The sequence below is a fragment of the Myxine glutinosa genome, chromosome 5, assembly GCF_964187855.1.
Source record: "Myxine glutinosa chromosome 5, kmMyxGlut1.1, whole genome shotgun sequence".
NCBI classification, from domain to species: domain Eukaryota; kingdom Metazoa; phylum Chordata; class Myxini; order Myxiniformes; family Myxinidae; genus Myxine; species Myxine glutinosa.
In genome coordinates, this window is record NC_136265.1 from 18721310 (window position 1) to 18742727 (window position 21418).

Sequence of the window (21418 nt, forward strand, 5' to 3'; positions counted from 1 at the left end):
ACTTTTTATTCCCTCTCCCCCCCCCCCCCCTCTCTCTCTCTCCCCCCTCCTCTCTCTCTCCCCTCTTCTCTCCCCTCCCCTCCTCGCTCTCTCCCTCTACTCATCCTATCTGTCTTTCTATTCCCCTCTCTCTCATCCTCTCCCTTGTCTCTCTCCCCTCTGTCTTTCTCTCCCCACTCTCACCCTCTCCGAACGCCTACTCTCTCTCCCCCCCCCCCCCCCTCTCCCCATCCTATCTGTCTTTCTATTCCCCCCTCTCTCTCCAACCTGTCTCTCTCACCCTTTCCCTTGTCTCTCTCCCCTCTGTCTTTCTCTCCTCACTCTCACCCTCTCCTAACACTGACTCTCTCTCCATCCCTCTTCCCCCTCCTCTATGTCTTTCTACCCCCCTCCCCCCCCCCCTGTCTCTCCCCCTCACCCTCTCTATACTGCTTTTCCCTCTTCCTCCCTCCTTGTCTCTCCTTACCCTCTCCCCTCTCTTTCTATATGCCATTCCTTTCATTGACTGAAACAAACCATGTGATACAAGTCTCCCTTCTTCAATGAAAGCTGTATTGATGATCTAAAGCACATTCTCCCACTCGGATGGCTTTTAGCCTTGACTCTTTTGCTGGAAATCCTCCCAGTCAGCACAATCCTCCCAGTAATATAAACAATCCCTGGTGAAAGAAAAACAAAATGGATTTGTTGATTAGCGCACGGTGATGCCGCTGTGCAGCACGTAGAGACTGTATTGGGAGGGGGAGGAGTACATTGATTGATTAATTGCGAAATTAAAATAAATAAATAATAATCGTAAAATAATTAATTTCTTAATCAATTGGCTAATAGCATACCTAAACCACCAGTGTTTCATCTGAAGCTGTAACTTTTTGAAAATTAAATAAATAATTCATTCATTGAAAAAAAAGAAGAAATTCATTGATTGGTTAATCAATAATTAATTAAATAATTAATTCATCAATCAAAAATACCCTCTACAGCCAAATCACTTGGTCATTGTCAAGTCATATCAGCTTCTTAGCTCAAAAGGTGCCAGAGATATTGATTGGCCAGATGAGAAAGGAAATAAATCGGTACTTAATTAATCGATATAATAATTAAATAATTATCAATTGATTAATTGATCAATCAATAAATCAAAAATACTGTGCATGCCAAAGCATGTGGTCACTATTGTGCCGAAGTTTCAGCTTCCTAGTTCGAAGGATGGCTGAGATATCGCCCGGAAAACCAAGAAAGAAAGAAAGAAAGAACACAAACAACCGGAGTGAAAACCGAGTACTCCCTTTCAGCACGCGTCATCGCCGGGCCCCCTTTCGGTGCCCGGCGATGACGTCATGCAGCGCCTGGGAATGGAATAGGAAAGGATTGGTGTACAAAAACTTACAAACTAGAACAGCACTAGATAGAATTGTTACATATTTATGTGAATGTATGGGAATTACCATTCAGGTTGCTTATCCGTGTGTATTATATTAAGGGTTGTTGTGATGGGAGGGTCAGGAGCCCTTCGGAACCAGTGGCCGGAAACGGAAGTGGCCGGAAACGGAAGAAGAAAAGACACGAGGAGAAAAAGGACGGGGATTCTTCTTCCTCGCCCCGCGACGACGAGAAGGTGGAATCGACCTTGCGCTGCGCGGAAAACCGGGGCGTTCCGAAACCCGTTTGGCGAGAGGAGTTACCTGGCCGCGTAATTACCTTTGGACACGTGAAGTCCCCGTGAGTTCGTGCACGGAACCAAGCGATCGCCCGTTGGGCCGCGCGCGCGTTACAAATCGCGCTCGGTTTTGCCCCGTCTACAAGGACGCGTACGGGTCGCACTTTGGAGCCTCGCACGCGTTACAAACCGCGCTCGGTTTTGCCCCGTCTACAAGGACGCGTACGGGTCGCACTCTGGAGCCTCGCGCGCGTTGGAAGCCGCGCTGGGTTGCCCCGTTGCTTGGCAAGGAGGTGCGCTGCAACCGCTGTCCCCAGTACGAGACGGCAAGTTTGGAGCACGTCCGCCCGGGGTTCGTTCAACCGCCCGTGTGCGGAGACAAGAGACATTGTGGGAGACATTGACCACGGAGGGAGTCAGGAGTGGGGCTCACGTGAGGAATATATAAGATGGCCATCTTAGAGTTTGTGTAGATGAGTTTACATCCTTGGAATATTGATTGTGCATTGTTGATGGTTGGTGATTGCTCAGAGAATATATTATTGATTATTCCGGATCCTTGGTGTGGGGGTTTCTTCTTGACCGGAATTCATCTTGATTGCGTTACGAAAGCGTATAAACCATATATCTTTCTGGCGGGGTCCCTCCCACGGTCCGGGGGTCACCAAGACCAGGTAGTTACCGGGAGGACCACGTAACAGAATTGGGGGCTCGTCCAAATTACGATTTGCGGTTTCGCAATTGGGTCTACGTCCGGGATTTAAAATTGTATAAAATAATAAAATAATAATATTTTTTATTAATTAAAATTTATTAATTAATTATTAATTGGTAAATATATTTTTTTTTTGAGAAATTGGGGTAAAGTCTTGGGTGAAGGTTAACAGGTGTTAACGATAGGCACCATGGCGTTTGTGGCACAGAACTTTGGGGTAACACCGAGTGAGGCACAGTTCCGAGCGTTGCTAAAGTCGGACCTCTTGAAATTGGCCAAACATTTTAACTTGGAGGTCCGAACTAATTTGAGGAAGGCAGAGTTGCAGGCCACGGTGATACAATCTATGGTGGGATTAGGAAAATGGGACGAGTTAGCCTGGGAGTGGCTACCCGAAGAACCAGAAGACGTTGAGCTCCGGAAACTGGAGTTGCAGTTACGGAGCCAGGAACGGATTAAAGAAGAAGAAAGGAAAGCAGAAAAGGAAAGAGCAGAAGAAGAAAGGAAAGCAGAAAAGGAAAGAAAAGAAGAAGAAAGGAAAGCAGAAAAGGAAAGAAAAGAAGAAGAAGAAAGGAAAGCAGAAAAGGAAAGAGCAGAAGAAGAAAGGAAAGCAGAAGCGAGGAGAGAAGAGAAACAAGCAGAGGAAAGGAGAGTGGAACGAGAACTCCAGGAAAGGTTAGCAGAAGAAGAAAGGAAAGCAGAAGCGAGGAGAGAACAGAAACAAGCAGAGGAAAGGAGAGTGGAACGAGAACTCCAGGAAAGGTTAGAAGGGAGAAAAGCAGAGGAGAGAAAAGCGGAAAGGGAATTAAATGAACGTGACATGGAGCTTCAGCAAGAAATCAAATTCAAGGAGCTGGAGTTAATGAGAGAACGGGGAGAGGCACCACCCTTGCTGACGGGGTCGACACCTAACCAGAAAACCTGGGATGTGGGCAGACATGTGAGGCTGGTTCCACCGTTCAGTGAAAAAGAAGTCGCGAAATTTTTTCCACACTTTGAGAAAGTGGCTCGACAATTAAACTGGCCGGAGGAGGCCTGGACCATACTCGTGCAAAGTGTGCTGGTGGGGAAAGCTCAGGAAATTTATTCGGCACTACCAATGGACCAATGTGCAGATTATGAGGTACTGAAGAAGCACATCCTCAAGGCCTATGAGTTGGTTCCGGAAGCTTACAGGCAAAAATTCAGGAATGCCAGGAAGAGGGAGAGTGAGACCCATGTGGAGTTTGCCAGAGTGAAAGAAAACATGTTTGATCGGTGGTGTGAGTCAAAAGGAGTCGGGAAAGACTTCGAAACATTGCGGGACTTGATCCTGGTGGAGGAATTCCAGCAGTGTGTCCACGAGGACATCAAAGTGTACCTGCAGGAAAAGAAAGTACCGAAGTTGTGGGACGCAGCCACCATGGCAGATGATTATGCCTTAACCCACCGAATAGGGGTCCACGAACCTAACTCCTCGCCTAGATCTCCGCAGGGGAGGTGGGGAACAGCAGGTGCGGAGAACGACCATACATGGCGGCGGCCTCGAGAGGATTATGGGGACAACTATGATACCCCACCGGTTCTAAATCAGAGGGATGCGGGCCCAAGACAAACTTATAGTTCGGGGGGCCCGAGGCAGACCCCGAGTTTTTCCTCCGGGCCTACTTGCGCGTTTTGCAAGAAACCGGGACACTTGATGTCCAGTTGTTACCTCAGGAAAAGGGACAACCCAGAGCGGAGTCCGACTATTACAACTCCGAATGCGATGGCTAGCGTAAGAAATCGCCATCAAAAGGGTTACCAACCATTTATTTCAGAGGGGTTTGTGTCACTGGATGGAGCCTCGACTAACCGGAGACCGGTTAGGATATTGAGGGACACAGGGGCCCATCAATCTTTAATGCTTGAAGGCATTTTGCCATGGTCCGAGGAGACGGCAACGGGGGATAGTGTGCGTTTACAGGGGATCGGGGGCGGTGTTAGTGCTCCCCTTCAGGTCATCCAGTTGGAGTCCGATTTGGTGTCAGGACCGGTCACCGTCGGTTTACAAGCCACGCTTCCTGTAGAGGGTGTATCTGTGGTTATCGGGAATGATTTGGCCGGGGGTCAAGTTTATGGTAACCAGAGGGTTGGTAAAGAGCCCAGCAGGGAAAATAATGCCACACCAGCTCGAGATGGCGACAAAAGTGCCAAGTTATTTGTAGGGGGACTGAACTTCAAAACAGGGGAAGAAGTTCTGAACTCTGTCTTCAACAGATATGGGCCGCTGGGGGAAGTGCGGTTGGTAAGAGACTGGGAAACGCAACAGTCAAGAGGGTTCGGCTTTGTCACGTTTGCCAGCCCAAAAGACGCCAGAGAGGCAGAGAAGAATTGGAATGGCAAGGATTTGGAGGGTCGGACCATAACAGTAGGGAAGGCATTTCGTAGGCGTCGAGAGGTCTACAGGAGAGGACAACTGGGCGGTAGTTTTGGTGGTGGCCGCAGTCAATATTATTATGGAGGCTCCCTGAGTTATGGCCGCTCCCGAAGGAAGGATTGGCAAAATGGTGGCCGAGAAGGAGACCGCTATTCATGGGACTACAGGGACCAGTGGTCCCACCCTAATTATTAGGGAAGTTCTGAGAAGTTGAAGCACTGAAGGCGGTGGAGCCGCCGAGCCAAGATTCCTACACGAATTAACCGTGAACGCCGTTCCTAAAGGCGTCCATGTAGTGAACTTTCATGCACGGACTAACCGTGAACTCCACGTTCCTCAAGGCGCCCATGTAGAGAACTTTCCTGCACGGACTAACCGTGAACTCCGCGTTCCTAAAGGCATCCATGTAGTGAATACTCGGCTTGGCCTCCCGGAAAAAGTGCTATCGAGTTGCCTAACTTTGGATCTTGGATCAACCCCTTAACCTTCATTCCCAAGAAACTGACGGTCAAAGTCAGAGGGTCATGAGAGGGAGTTTGATTTGGCAGGGACAATGTCGTTGTTGGTACTTAGTCCAGAGGGAGTAATCTGGAGGGTTGAGGGATCTGGTTTGTTTCTCCAAATTGGCCGGCAAAGAAAGTTTTCGCTGGGTTCAAACTTTCTTTCTTGAAGGGGGGGAGTGTTACATATTTATGTGAATGTATGGGAATTACCATTCAGGTTGCTTATCCGTGTGTATTATATTAAGGGTTGTTGTGATGGGAGGGTCAGGAGCCCTTCGGAACCAGTGGCCGGAAACGGAAGTGGCCGGAAACGGAAGAAGAAAAGACACGAGGAGAAAAAGGACGGGGATTCTTCTTCCTCGCCCCGCGACGACGAGAAGGTGGAATCGACCTTGCGCTGCGCGGAAAACCGGGGCGTTCCGAAACCCGTTTGGCGAGAGGAGTTACCTGGCCGCGTAATTACCTTTGGACACGTGAAGTCCCCGTGAGTTCGTGCACGGAACCAAGCGATCGCCCGTTGGGCCGCGCGCGCGTTACAAATCGCGCTCGGTTTTGCCCCGTCTACAAGGACGCGTACGGGTCGCACTTTGGAGCCTCGCACGCGTTACAAACCGCGCTCGGTTTTGCCCCGTCTACAAGGACGCGTACGGGTCGCACTCTGGAGCCTCGCGCGCGTTGGAAGCCGCGCTGGGTTGCCCCGTTGCTTGGCAAGGAGGTGCGCTGCAACCGCTGTCCCCAGTACGAGACGGCAAGTTTGGAGCACGTCCGCCCGGGGTTCGTTCAACCGCCCGTGTGCGGAGACAAGAGACATTGTGGGAGACATTGACCACGGAGGGAGTCAGGAGTGGGGCTCACGTGAGGAATATATAAGATGGCCATCTTAGAGTTTGTGTAGATGAGTTTACATCCTTGGAATATTGATTGTGCATTGTTGATGGTTGGTGATTGCTCAGAGAATATATTATTGATTATTCCGGATCCTTGGTGTGGGGGTTTCTTCTTGACCGGAATTCATCTTGATTGCGTTACGAAAGCGTATAAACCATATATCTTTCTGGCGGGGTCCCTCCCACGGTCCGGGGGTCACCAAGACCAGGTAGTTACCGAGAGGACCACGTAACAGAATGCATACCTGTGCCAGGCTGAACAGTTTATGTTTTGTATCCATTGATATTCCTGATCTGAATCCGGACCTGAACCAAATTTGAATCGGCTTGTTCTTGCCACCTACCCAACCTGTGCACCAGGTTTTGTCCTAATCCATCCATAACGTTTTGAGATATTCCGCTCACATATGTGAAAACTTAACCTCGGTCCACATTCGGTAATTGCCTGAAATACATTTTGTAATTATTCTCATTAGTAAGGAAGACACCGCAGGGTCATAGACTTATTATGTTAAGGCACAGACTTACTGATGTCCCCTCGGCATGTCTACGAAGGCTTGAAGGTAACCGAACAATAACTAAGTGAACCTTTGTACCTCCGATGCATAACCAACCCCAAAATTATAGATCCTTGGAAGTTTAACAAGCGTCCCTCAAAATTGCTGTAATTTTTCAGCATTTTCCATATTTCCAATTATAAAGCTTAAAATTAATCTAACCTCGTCTCTTGTGAATGGGGTTTTTATTCAAATTTAATCATCCGACGTCTTTCGTTATCCTCTTCTTCTTTTTTCTTTTTTTTTTGTATACAAGATCGAGGCTCGTGTAAAAGCTAACATTAATCACACAAAAAAAACTGACACATAAAGCATATGATAAAGGGAGCGGGAGACAAGATGGGGAGAGAGAGAAGGAAGCACACAAGTACAACAGTAGAGAACAGGGACATCGGGAGATCTGTGGGAGGCAGAGGGCTTGGGGGGAGGAGGCATGGGAAGGGAGAGTGGGAGAACCTTTGAACCTTTGAACCATTACCTGATTGGCTGCGAAACCCATATGCACGTCAGGAAGGACACCCAAGGGCCAGACCTAACTAGATACGTTTAGAAGATATTTTATGGAAAGTTTGGGAGCCCTGGAGGCCTGTGTCCATTATTGAGGGCCCGGGGGCAATGTAAGAGTGGAATTCCTGCTTGTGTTGTCGTTACCGATGATGTTTAGACCTTGCGCTTTCTCCTTTGTGGTTACCATCTAGTGCTGCTGTCTTGTGTAATGTCGTTCATGCTTTCAGGCTTTCATTAGGGCTATTGATAGTGCAGAAATAAATAAATGAAACAATTATATGGAAATGTCCGAGTAAAAGAAAAAAACAGTCTTGTGGGCTGCCAGGATGGCCTAGACGTACGCACACTCGCCTCCAAGCTGTCCAGCCTGGGTTCCAATCCAGATCCGGGTTCACAGGTTGGGTGATTACCCTCGCCTGAGGAGAGGGTATTGCATTTGAGTCCGTTTGTTTGTTTGTCTGTTTTTCTTGTTTGTTTGTCTGTTTTTCTTGTTTGTTTGTTTGTTTGTCTGTTTTTCTTGTTTGTTTGTTTGTTTGTCTGTTTTTCTTGTTTGTTTGTTTGTTTGTCTGTTTTTCTTGTTTGTTTGTTTGTTTGTCTGTTTTTCTTGTTTGTTTGTTTGTTTGTCTGTTTTTCTTGTTTGTTTGTTTGTTTGTCTGTTTTTCTTGTTTGTTTGTTTGTTTGTCTGTTTTTCTTGTTTGTTTGTTTGTTTGTCCGCACAGGATAAATATGATTTTCTCTGCAACCGTTGGTCCGACTGACAGGAAATTTTCACCATAGGCGCATCTCCACCTGTAGAATTTTATAATGATAACTATGACGTCATCGGTCACGTGGTTCGGCCGCCATCTTGGAAAAACCGAAAAACTTTGCACCTCCATATCTCAGAAAGCGCCGAATAGAGAAAATTGAGACATGGCTCATTGTAAAGAACTCTCCATGGGGAATAAGATATGTTAATGATGATGTCATAGGTGCCTCCATTATGACGTCATAATTCGACAAGTACAAAACTTCATCCGATCAAGGTGAAATTTATTGAGCATAATCTAGGAATAAATTAGTTTAGAAAAAAATAATAATGATGACGTCATCGGTCACGTGGTTCGGCCGCCATATTTGTTTTAACACAAAAGCCTTAAAAACCAAAAGAAAATACATCCTGGCGAGGGTTTGCAATCTCTGATTGCTCTTTCTTGTTTATCAATGTGTATGTGTGTGCTGTCCCTCGGAGGGGCGTTAAATGGGCGTCCCGTTTGCTGGAATTCAGTCAGTGGACGTTAACGATCCCATGGTGTCCTTCGCTAAGAGTAGGCGAGCCATCGCCGGCACTGTGAACAAATTACAAATTCCTGCACTAACCAGCAGGGGGAACTATGTCAGCGGCATAACTGCGCTCCCCGTAATGATGCAAACCAGTAGCCACCACCTGCACACAAAATAATGACGATGACATCACAGTCTTGTGACTGACTATTGCGTTTTCTTTTTCTCTTTCTGCATTTCTCCTGCAGGGTGTTTGGGCTCAGTTACGTCATCGTTTGGAACTGTACAAACCCACGTGGTGCGACAAACGCTATGACTGGTCACTTTTTTTCCTTCCACCGCAAAACAGGTATTTTGACTGAGTTTTTCGGACATTTGCAACAAAGATATTCGGACTTGGGACTCAATTCCTCAGGATTTGAGAGCTCAGACTTTGGACTTACGAAGTTGAATTTGGGACTTTAACACTTCAATACCCGTAAAAAGTTTCCTAGAATTGAACAAGGAGAAAAAGACGTAAAATGTCATAGCCCCTGTGGTTTTAGTAATTTTGCTGGACTGAGTTAAAGGCCTCGAGTCGGCCATCATCATCTGCTTATGTATACTCTCATGTATTGTCTTTGTGCCAAGTATGAACAAAATTGATCCGTACATCTCCGAGATATGGTTGTCGATGGCCGGACGCACTGACGCACGGAAGAGACCCAATCCATAGGCCCTCGTTTCGGACTAAGTCCAATTGGGGTAATAATGAGGACTCAAGTCCTGAGAGGGTTCTAGAGTTTCAGACATCACTATCTAAGGAGTAGAGGACTGGAGACTTCAGGGATACAAGACTAGAAGCTTAAAGAACAACTAAGTAAGGGTATTGAGACTGCAGGTATGAAGACTTGGGATTTCAAAATCACAATAGCTCTTGGGACTAACAAAAAAAGGCTGCGACTTTGGACTTAGGGAATCAAACTTCAGAATTAAAGGACAGGAGACTGCAAGACGAATGGACTTGATCTCTGGAGTAAGGAAGTTGAGAGCTCGGGCAGTCACGTGCTTCTGAGGAGTCAACCGAATGAAGCATTCATTTGTATAATTTATTTATTTGCTTTATTTATTTTTTGTAGAACTCTGTACAAAAGTTTATGGAATATTAACCTTCGATAGAATATTCTGAAGAAATCCCCCAAGGAAATGCGTTGTGAATCGTTGATTATACGAGGAATTCCGTTGGCCTTTTGCAAAGGGGTTCGGTGTCCTTGGAAACCGCTACTCGTCCAAATAAAAAGAGGTTGCGCTTGTGGTTTCACATGAAGAGCAACGACAGGTGGTGTTGGTGCGTGCGTGCGCGTGTGTGTTCCATTGTGCAGGGTGCGCAGACTGTGCAGAAGGATAATAGCTCACAAGGTGTTTGATTACGTGGTCCTGCTCTTCATCTTCCTGAACTGCATCACCATTGCCCTGGAGCGCCCGGAAATTGGAGTGCAAAGCCCAGTATGAGCTTACCAACCTCCGGCAATTATCTTTTTTTTATGTTTTCATTGCCCTTTACAAGTCCTTTGACCTCACACCACACCCGCTTAACACTTGGACCCCATGCAAACCCACCCGTCTTCACCCCCAGGAAAGGATTTTCCTCAACGTATCAAACTACATCTTCACGTCTGTTTTTGTTGCGGAGATGGTTATAAAGGTACCTTCCTCTCGTGATGTTCCTGTTTCATCTTCTCCTTGCCAAGTGTTTTTAAAGGGGGCCGAGAGGTTTCGTCTCCAAATATTCATGAATATTCCGATGGCTAAATGAGACAAAAGGGTTTGACACCAGATATGGAAATCTATGATGTCATTACCATCCCAACGCACGAAGCGTAAAACAGGGTGAAGCAATTGGTTCATTGTCCTTCTGTCTACAGACATCAGTTTATGATCGAGGGACAACTTGACTTCAATTGTATTTTAGATTTTGAACATGAACTGGAAAACTAACCTGTAGATTAGCGGTACTTTGGCTCTGAATTTGGCAAATTGTACGGAATCTCGTCCCGATGTCGCATGCCCACAGAGTAGTAAGGTAATTCATTTTTACTCTCTCTATCTGTCTGTCAGTTTTGTTACTGTTCTTAGTAACATCATAAAGGACACAAACAACAGGCACCAACAACGAATGTAACGTGCTAAATAAGGTGGGGTAAAAGACGCTGCATCAATGGCGGTAAACTTCCGGGAATTCTTTTTTCCCCGACGACCTTTAAAATCTTTATTTTATTTCAATTTCATTATATACTTGAGCACTGTAGAACAAAAATCTCCTTGTTGGCACATTTCAAAAACCTCCAGTTTAGCAGTACTTGGATAAAAATATTACAACATTTTATGCCATCTCGACCAATCAAATTTGCCGCTCGTGCTCTCCGGTGTGAGAATATCCAGATTCAGACAAAATGGCGGCTCGTAGGAAATACAGGTCGTGCTCGGAAACGCAACGCAAGAGTTGAAAAGACCATTCCCACTTCCTTTTTCTGAAGACTGTGGGGTCGGGGGGATAAGGTGTCATATGAACTGCACCAGTTCCACATCCCAGGATTCCCACATAATGCAGGCAATGCCAACTACAGGCAAGGAACTTAGCCAGATTACCAACATTCCATGACTTGCTTTTTCTCATAATACTATGGGTTCTTTAATGTTGACCTCGTTGGTATGAATGGTACAGGTGCCTTTTACCTCCCTATCTGAAGGAAGACATGCTCTGAAATGCAGAGCTCTTGCTGGAACTACACCTGGATGGCAGTTTTTAGTTAAGTCCACCCCATGCCAGGATTAAAATGTAGGCGCAGCTAGCTCGACGGCAAGCATGCTAATAACAACTGATCACTATCCTGCCACCTTTTCCACAGGGAAACTAAAAACTTGTGCTTGCTTGTCTTCCTGATTCCCACCCAGGAGTGACTAAAACGGATGTTCCCTCTCTCGTGCAGATAACGGCGCTGGGCCTCGTTTTAGGCCCTTCCACGTACTTACGCAGCACGTGGAACCTTCTCGATGGCCTCCTTGTCTCTGTGTCCTGCATTGATCTCCTGGTTTCTCTAGCCAATGCCAGAGGTGGGCGCATCTTGGGGATCCTGCGTGTTCTTCGACTCCTCCGCACTCTTCGTCCTCTTAGGTGATGGACCTTGCGTTACCTTTGCACGATTTTTATAGTGTAGATGAAGTTGATCAGAGTACGACTGTTACACAGCCAAAGATGTCTTACTGCAAGAGAAAGAATGTGTCGTAACAACTGGTTTTGCCAACATCCCACAGGGTGATCAGCCGAGCGCCGGGTCTCAAGTTGGTGGTGGAGACCCTTATCTCATCTCTGAAGCCCATTGGGAACATCGTCCTCATATGCTGCGCATTCTTCATAATCTTCGGCATCCTCGGTGTTCAGGTCCTTCACCCTTGACAATGACCTTTGTGGCTGTTCCCTTGGATATTGACAGATTACATTGTGAATGCTGGGAATTAGTACAGCCTACAGAGGCCTTGCACGGTCTTCGGTTTCATTTTCCATTAGTTAAATTATTAAACAATTTGAGTGCTGTGGGAGATGTGTTGCCTCTTGGAGCACACGTTCCTTAAAAGGAGACGTTACTATGATTAATCTTTGAGCAGCCAAAGAATAAACAAGTACAGATACATACAAAGTATACCGACTCCATGACAAATAAATATATAACATATTCTCCACCTCGCGACATATGCCTGTAGGAGACGATCGAAGCACCATGGCCAATGACCCTCTCCCCATGGGACGACGCACCAGCATCCCAGACAGCACGGACGTGTAGGGAAAGAATATCGCACATCCAGTAAGAGAAACGTGGTTAACGAAGTAGAATTATGCAGTCGCAGTCTTGGGGTGGTACCGCCCAGGCAACCGAGCAAGGCACAAGCCAGGATAGCTGGGTACCATAAAATGGGGGTGAATAGGGACAGCAAGGTGAGTAGGGACACAAACTGAAAAATAGTTCGGAAACTTTTTTCGCTGAAAATTGATAACCATACTGATTTGTTGATATTTGGGTTGAAAGTGTTCTCTTGTTTTTTTAAAAAGCAACTTATAGTCCCTATTAACCCCATATATGGGTTAAATAGGAATAAATAGGATTTTTATGGCTGTCCCTATTCATCCCATTTTACGGGTGAATAGGGACAGTCACTAATACAAAAAAATAATAATCAAGAAACAATCCTGAGTTTCCAACTTATTGCTAAATTGATAGCTCAGATGGATGCACATAATATGCGCCCATAATATAAACCACGATTCCAATGAAAAAAAATATGGGATAAAAAGTTTCTCCAAACTATCCCTATTTCTTGATTAGTATTGTTACAGACGCGGCTTTAGATGTTATATTGACCGAGCGGTGGTGTATTTAACCGCGTCCGAACAGTTACTCCCCGATTAGAACCCGATTCCACCCGACGTTGACCAGATCGCCCCACAGATATTCAATCGGGAAACCTCTAAAGCGACCGAAAGAGAATGAAAAAGAAGAAGAAGAAGAATACGGAGGAAGAACAGATTTATTATACACACACAAGCAATGGATGGAAGAAGCAGTAACACAGCGAATCGTTAACTTACACTATTCATTTTTACTTAGCCCCAAGACAACGAGCAGGACAGGACGTTCACACTTACACAGGGGATATTGCAGGCAGGTAGGGCCTGAGGTGGATTGCTTGAGAGGGAGGCAAAGTCGGGAGGCAGCAGCTCGCAATTCCTCGCGGTTTTGGTGGGAAAGCCCTCCGTCGTGTATCCGCTGCGGTAGACGTCACGCGCTGGTTCGGCACACCTGCTCCTCTTCTTGTGGTGGAGCCGTCTCCCTCCTTTCAGCGCGTCTCTCCAAAGCTGGTTTCCTTGCCGAGTACCTCTCCTCCTTGGCTTGGAGCATTTCGCATCTCACCGCTCCTCTTGGTGCAGCCTCTTTGCTCATCTCCCAGGTCATCTCCCAAGGCCTCTGGTAAAGCAGTCCCTTACAGTCGCTTTTATCACCTCGGGCGAAATCAAGCCGCCGGCTCCGAGGGCACGCCTACCGGGTCGCTCACCGCGGTGCTGATTGGCTGTTAGGGCTGGCTCACTCCTCCCCCCTTATGACGAGGTGGAGACACGCCTTTCTTCCCCAACCCTACCTCGTGGCCAATGGTGGTTGAAGAAAACCGCCCAAAATGCGGAAGGCAATTGGAAGGGAGGTTTTGGGGAAATTGGAAGGGCCTACGCTTATTTTGTTTGATACAATGCAAAGTCAATCTAGTGGGAAACACATATTTAGCCTACATGGAATAAGGAAATACACTATTTAAAAGATATATCGTGACCTGCGTGTAAGTTTCATGGAATTAACTAGGAGGCCGGCTACGACCATTATTTACATTAACAGGGTGTTACCATACTTTTGTAACGTTCACATTGTAACGTTTTCACATTCGTTACACTTCCTCCAAAATTGTTACACTTCTCAAAAACCGTTACACTTCTCAAATTCGTTACACACTTCTCAAAATCGTTACACTGCACCCTCCTTTCTTCAGGCCCGTGCTCGGGCCTACTAAACTTTAACTTAGTGTGACACGTAGGTGTAATTCCCTCTACAATTAACCTGACCCTGAGTGTGACAATTTTAAAACACAAATAAGTATGTCCCCCTATTGCATTGCACCCTGTCTAACAGACTCAAGCCCACAGCTAACCGAATTACGGAATTATTCTCAAATTATACATTTACGGTGGGGAGCATTATTTACAATGACGTGATTTCTTATTTACAACGCAACCCAGGACCTGTGTTTTTTTTTTTTGTTTTTTTTTTTCTTTTTAGGGAACAAGAGAAAGCAATTCCTGTTGGGAGGGAGGAGACAGCACGCATTGCATCGATGCACCAGTACCAATACCACCAAAGCACCCAAAAGCACCAAAAGCACCACAAAGCACCAAAAGCACCACTCGGTGCGCAGTCACCATGGTTCATAATAAACACAACAAAACAACTGGTGGTGGTCTTCTCTTTCTCTGCTGGGCCGATGTTCTTCCCGATGTCTTCTGGCTTCATGCGGCCTAGTTGGAAATAATAAAAAGCACAACTTGTGTCCATTTTTATTTAGGGCCTCAGGGGCCAACTAAGGGTGGTCCACCTGTTTGGCATAGGTGCCACCTTACCGAGGTCCGCAAGCAAGATTCCCTGGCCACTATGGCCGGTCTCCAACAGAGGTGCCCTGCCCCAGAACCTGGGGTCCATCAAGTGGTACTTGGCCGCAGAACAGCGGTCCATACAGTGGTACATCAACGCAATGCATGCTGGTTCTGAGAATCTCGGGCGCACAATGGCCACCTCACGCACGCTCCCATCAGCACCCAATGGCGCACAGGTCATGTGGGAGACAAAAGAAAGACAATTGAGCGAGGGGTAAGGTCACAAGGGTACACGTCAATAAGGCAATGCAAGGTGAAATGCGTACGGAGGGCGAAGTGAGAAAGCTCGTCCCTACCGTACGTCACCCCCCTGTCACCTACCCTACCCTTGCCCTTGCCCTTACCCCATATGTACAAAATCTACACATTACCAATTCGTCACTACTGTCACGTCTTCCCCATATTTCCCCTATACCAAATTCGTCACCACAATCCCTCTACCTCAAAATTTGCCATTACCAATTCATCATCAATCCTCATAAGGAGGGAGAGATGGAATTATGCACAATGTCACACCCACGTCATGATGCGTCTCACAATCCAAACATTTGCATCATAAAAAATAATCAAAACATGGCATGGTGTGGAGTACCTGTCACCTCAGGTGAGTGGATGCAGATGGTGCGAGGAGATCCTTCATCCTAACTATTTTCTAAATGACTTTAACACACTTTACACTACCCGGGGTCTCTCCCTGCCAATCCATTGGCCAACTTACACTATGGGTTCTAATAACCAATTCCCATTGACCAAACTGTGGTGCTTCTCAATTTGGGGTCTCACTCCCCCGATTCATCTCCCGGTGCCCTCGCACAATTTCTGGGCTGCGACGTCTAGCTCTCCCAACAGGTCTACCCACCTGCACACCTCCACCACTGTAGTTGCCACCCGAGCTTACCTAGCTCCTCACCCTAACCTAACTAACTGGGGACAGCCCCTCTCCTGGCTCTGTCACCCCATGGTGCCCTCTGGCACTGGGCTACCCGGGTCCATCCTCCGGATCCTCGGGCCCCATCCACAACAACTACTACCGGCTCCCAGAGCCCACCTGCGGCCTCACCTGGCCGACATCCTTACAGTGGTGGAGTGCCCAAACCAACTACACACACTAACAGGCTACACGCCCAGCCATTTCCACAACACTAATGCACCCATCCACATACCATTCTGCATCCTCACCACAGATGCCAATATCCAACCACAATTTACCTGTACCCTCTACCTAACACTTACACTACCCGCCCCGGGTATCCGTGATGGGGGTCCACTCTTCCCCCATTCACACCTTCGCACCATCCACTCCACTCCACAATTTCCACCATTCTCACTCCACGACCATCCATTCCAATACTCCAGATATTCCACACTACCATTTATTCCACACAGCCACATACACCTGTTGTTGCACACCTGTGCCGTCACACCTGGTGCCACCTGCACCCTCCTTTCTTCCTGGACCATTTGGTCAACACAACACACAATCACTATCACTCACTCATACACTGCTCCATCCACCTGTTCAGTTGCACACCTGTGCAATCACACCTGTTCAATTCTCACCTGTTCAACCTTCACACACACGGCATCATCTCAGCTAACTACTCCCCTCTGAAACTTGCGCTTCCCAGTCGTCCCTTTAAACTATTGCGCTCCCACGTCATTATAATCCACACTAATCTACCTGCGTCCCCACTACAGGTATCAGTCACTAACTAATCTTAACGTTACCTAATGTCATCTTCGCTAGATCCCTACAATTATCAAAGCCCTCCCTGGCTCGGTTGTCATAGCCACCCCATAAACTATTGCGCATTTGCCCCCACCTGTGAGGGATGGTGGATTTGCCATCCCACCACATCGGGGGTCTCTCACTATTAATTTTGCTCGTCCAAATTCCAACCAATTCAAAAATTTTCCATTTACTGCCAATTCTACTCACTTTTCTAAATTTCGTATTAAATCACTATCATTATCCCTATCACCCGTCTACTTATTACATCCTCTCGGTGCGCCAATTCACGTCTACAGCCCGGCTTCGTACGGCCGAGCAATGAACGCGGGTCGTTTTGTGCCAGCGGCTGGATACGTCCCGCATTCGTGGCAGGGACGGGGGCTTACCCGGGCCGAGATCCCACGCACCACCTCGGCGTGGAGCCATCCAATGTCCCGATCTCGACCTGCCGGCACGTCTCAACAAAACGTGGTCGCCATGACGACCCTTCCTATCCAGCTGCCCGCTCCGCCTAGTGGAGCCCGGACGCGGCCGTTCCAAGCGAGGCACAGCGTGGATCGCGTACGGCGGTTCTTTCGAAACCGCCGTGGTTCGGATCCCCGCTGGTCCTCGCGGCACGCGAAGCTGCCCGACGCGCACCGAGGGCCCGATTCGGCTATAAGTCGCCCTAACCGCTAAACCGGTTACCGTCGATGCTTCACCTGGATTCTTATAAGCATACGCTACCCCTTTCGTGCTCATCCCTTTCCTCCCGTCCATGGTACACAGAATCTTGTGGTGAGGCTGTTGCCCAGAAACAACTTGCCTTCGTCTCCTGGAAAGCAAATCCAACGGAAGGAAATCTCATTTCCTTTCACAAAGCCCGAAACAAGTGTGTGTCCACCCTCAGGAGAGCCAGGAAACAATATCTCTCCGTTCTCAAGACCGAACTCTCTTATCTGTCTCCCTCTTCCAAATCCTGGTGGCGTCTGGTCAAATCCGTTTCTGGTGTTTGTTCCCCCTCCATCCCCTCCCTTACCTCAAACGGCTACACAGCTGACTCCGCACGTGAAAAAGCTGAATGCCTCAACTCTGTGTTTGCCTCTAAATCTTGTGTCCCAAACCCATCCCTCTCTGTACCCACCATACCCAGTCGTACCCTGCTGCTCCTGGACTCCGTGTCCTTTCCTCCTGACAAGGCGGAAAAGCTTCTGTCAACCCTCGACTCTGATTCTGCAACTGGACCCGACGGCATCAGCCCACGGGTCCTAAAATCCTGCTCTGCTGCTCTATCTCACCCTCTCTCTGTTCTCTTCACCCTCTCTTTTGCTCAAGGTCAACTGCCATCTGCTTGGAAATCAGCCAACATCACCGCTTTGCACAAAAAAGGTGCAAAAACAGATCCTAGCAACTACAGACCAATCAGCCTTCTCCCAATTATCAGCAAAGTCATGGAATCCATCATTGCTTCGGATATGAAATCTTTCCTCTTCTCCAATGGCTTGATCTCTGATCATCAATTTGGTTTCAGACCAGGTCACTCTACTCTGGACATGCTGCTTCTGCTGTCTCAACAATGGATGGAGGTCCTCAATGCCAAACAGGAAATTAGAGCTGTCTCCCTCGACATATCATGTGCCTTCGACACGGTCTGGCACCCCGCTCTGCTCACCAAACTCTCCTCCTTTGGTATCCATGGAAATCTCCACGCATGGCTGGCGGACTTCCTCTCTAGTCGTCGTCAACGTGTGGCCCTGAATGGGTTTCTCTCATCTCCTCTTCCTGTTCAGGCTGGAGTTCCCCAAGGCAGTGTTCTGGGCCCCGTGCTTTTTCTGGTCTTCATCAATGATCTCTCTGACTCTCTCGAAAATCCTCTCTATCTCTTTGCTGATGACTCCACTCTCTGCCGCTCCATTCCTCTTCCCTCAGATCGGCAGTCTGCTGCCTCCTCACTCTCTGCCGCTCCATTCCTCTTCCCTCAGATCGGCAGTCTGCTGCCTCCTCACTCTCTGAAGACCTGGACAAAATCACAGACTGGTCAAACAAGTGGAACATGTCTTTCAATCCTGACAAATCTCACACTCTTACTATGTCTCTCCGAAAAGATCGACTGGACAACCCTCCCATCTACTTTCTCAACAATCCTCTCCAAGAAGTTCTGTCGCTCAAGATTTTGGGTCTCACTATCTGCCATGATCTTTCTTGGGAAAACCACATTTCCAAGCTGGCCTCCAAAGCCAGTCGCCGACTGGGCATCCTCCGTCGTGCGAAGTCCTTCCTCGGCACACCTGAGCTCCTCACCACATACAAGGCTTTCATCCGCAGCTCAATGGAATACTGTTCTCCCCTATGGGCCGGTGCTCCTGCCTCACACCTAGCTCGGCTTCACGCTGTTGAAACCAAAGCTTTCAGAATTATTGGAATCTCCCGCGATGAAGCTATCTCTGAGGGCCTTTCACTCACTCACCGCAGGCAGGTAGGTGGTCTTTCTGTCTTCTACCGACTCCTCTCCGGCCTTGCACCCCCAGCTCTCTCTGTGCTCTGTCCCCCAAATATTCCTACAGGTCGCACAAGATCTGCCAGCAACCCTCTGATGGTTAAACTGCCGAAATCTCGGCTCTCTGCTCACCTTCACTCTTTCATTCCTCTTTTCTCCCGCCTCTGGAACAAACTCCCTCACTCCCTTCAATCCCACTCCTCCCTCCAGGTCTTTAAAACAGCTGTTCACCACCATCTCTTATCTTCCCCCATCCAAAACCTTGATCTTTTCTACCCCCGCTAATTCACCCCAGATCCACCTTGTTTGGAATTCCAACTTCTTTCCTGGAAGTCCTGGCAGTGTCCATATGTTTTATACCTCTCCCACCGCCCCCTTCCCACGCCCCCCCCCCCCCAAAGCCCTCGCCCTCTCTCAGATCTCTCGATGTCTCCATGTCTCTCGGTCCCTGCTCTCAAATGTTGTGTTTGTGTCCTTCCCCCTCTCTCCCCATCTTGTCTACCGCTCCCTATGTTATATGTTTTATGTGTCGGTTTGTCTTTCTGTGTGATTAATGTTCGCTCTTTCACGAGCCTCGACCTTGTATACAAAAAAAAAAAAATAATAATAAAAAAAAATACATGCAGCCGTTTCCATGCTCCTCGTACCTTTCCTTACACACCCAGGTACACTCATCCCGCTCACCGACTTGGTCACACACCTGACCACCGAACACCTTGGCACACATTCGTCGCTCGCACACCTCACCAACACACCTCTTCGCGCCCCCTCCTCTGTCACCTCCTTTGTGACAATCACAGGTGTGCTCTCACCCGCACACCCAACCACGTGCCTCACTACCAATTCCAGCGTGCATTCCCACTCACGCTCTACCATTCCAGGTGTGCATCCTTCCATTCCAGGTGTACATCCTCGCTCACCTGCCACAACCAACTCATGCTCCGTGTCACTCTCACTACTCTCACCTCCACTCTCGGTCGCGCACTCACCCTTACTCTCGACAGCGCACTCTTTCCTCATGCACCCATCCGTTACACACCTTTCTCGTGCACACTTTTTCGTTACTTCCTCCGTAACACTCACCACAGGCATGCATTCTCCCTTACTCTTGACAGCATGCACTTTCCCCATGCACCCGTCCGTTACACACCTTTCTCGCGCATCCTCTCGCGCACACTTTTTCGTTACTTCCTCCGTAACACTCACCACACCGCGCTTCCCTGTGCTCCCTCGCACACGCGCTTCGACCAACTCACTCTTGACGGCACACTCACTCCTCGGCGTGCACTTTTTCCTCACACACCCCATGGTCGGACATTCTCGCACACCTCTTTTTTCGCACACCTGACCTGTCGCACACTTCACCAACGGCCTCTCACGAACACCCGGATCCAAACCAATCCCCAAGCCGACTGAAGCTTTCCTCACATCATATACATTGCCACTCACCTCCGTACATCGTATCCGCACCTCCTTTGCCACCTGCAAACTCTTTATTTGGTTAGTGAGCATCACATTATGAGTTGAGCACCGACCTTGCACATATTCCATCACCTCCTCCTGGATTTCTCTTTTAGTTTCTGTCCGTCTCTTCTTAATTTCACTCACCTCTTCTTCCACTTCCTCTAATTTTTGTTTAACCTCTTTCATCTCTCGGTGCATCTCCTCAAGTTCGTCCTCTAAGGCTACCGTGACCGTCTCTATGTGCATCCTCACCTGCCGGTCCTTTGTCTCCATTATCTCTGTCACCTCGTCCACCCTCATTGTCAGTCCCTCACGTACCATCTGACATTGCCTCTGCGTCGCTATTAATTCGTTTTTAATTTCTTTTTGTGTCGCCTTTAACCCTCCGAGTACTGCAGTGTTCCTTTGAACCTGCTCCACTAACTTCGTTTGTCCCCCCGTCAGCTGTTCCACCTCCTCCGTCAGACCCTCTATGCCCCCTTGTAACTTAGCCGTATTATTTCTCACCTCTTTCTCCATACGCTTCTCCCCTCGCTTTACCTCCTCGCGTAGCCCCGAAACCTCCTCACTTACCCCTCGTCGTATTTCCTCCATCTCTTTTGTAGATGCCACCCTCATCTGTCCCAATTCATCCCTCTGAGCATCCAGTTTGGTTTCTACCCCGATTTTCACCTCCTCTATCTGCTCTCCCATTTGTTTGATTTCCCTGGCAGATTGTTCCCCTATTTCCCGCAATTTGTCCTCCATCCTATTTTCTAACCCCATTAACCCATTTTTCACCCCCTCTAACTGATTCTCCTGGGCAGCCATTCTGTTTTCCACCCCCGTTAACCCATTCTTTACCTCTTTTATCCCGTTGTCTAACCCCTCAAAATTATTGTCTAACTTCCCAAATTTCTTGTCTAACTCCTCAAAATTATTGTCGAACTTCCCAAATTTCTTGTCTAACTCCTCAAAATTATTGTCGAACTTCCCAAATTTCTTGTCTAACTCCTCACCGGTACCCCTCGCTTCGTCCCTCATTACC

The 21418-nt window shown here is 47.9% G+C and overlaps 2 protein-coding genes across 2 annotated transcripts in view; both read left to right on the top strand.

Annotated features, from left to right (window-relative positions):
* The window catches only part of LOC144892212 (uncharacterized), a 623022-nt gene that overhangs the window by 180517 nt on the left and 421087 nt on the right, over window positions 1–21418 (top strand). The window lies entirely within an intron of this gene.
* The window catches only part of LOC137428722 (voltage-dependent T-type calcium channel subunit alpha-1H-like), a 231558-nt gene that overhangs the window by 128364 nt on the left and 81776 nt on the right, over window positions 1–21418 (top strand). Inside the window, exons 16-20 of the mRNA XM_078777047.1 lie at window positions 8739–8839; window positions 9852–9975; window positions 10106–10174; window positions 11460–11644; window positions 11785–11911. Of these exons, the coding sequence (XP_078633173.1) occupies window positions 8739–8839; window positions 9852–9975; window positions 10106–10174; window positions 11460–11644; window positions 11785–11911 (606 nt within the window). The remainder of the gene's footprint in view (window positions 1–8738; window positions 8840–9851; window positions 9976–10105; window positions 10175–11459; window positions 11645–11784; window positions 11912–21418) is intronic.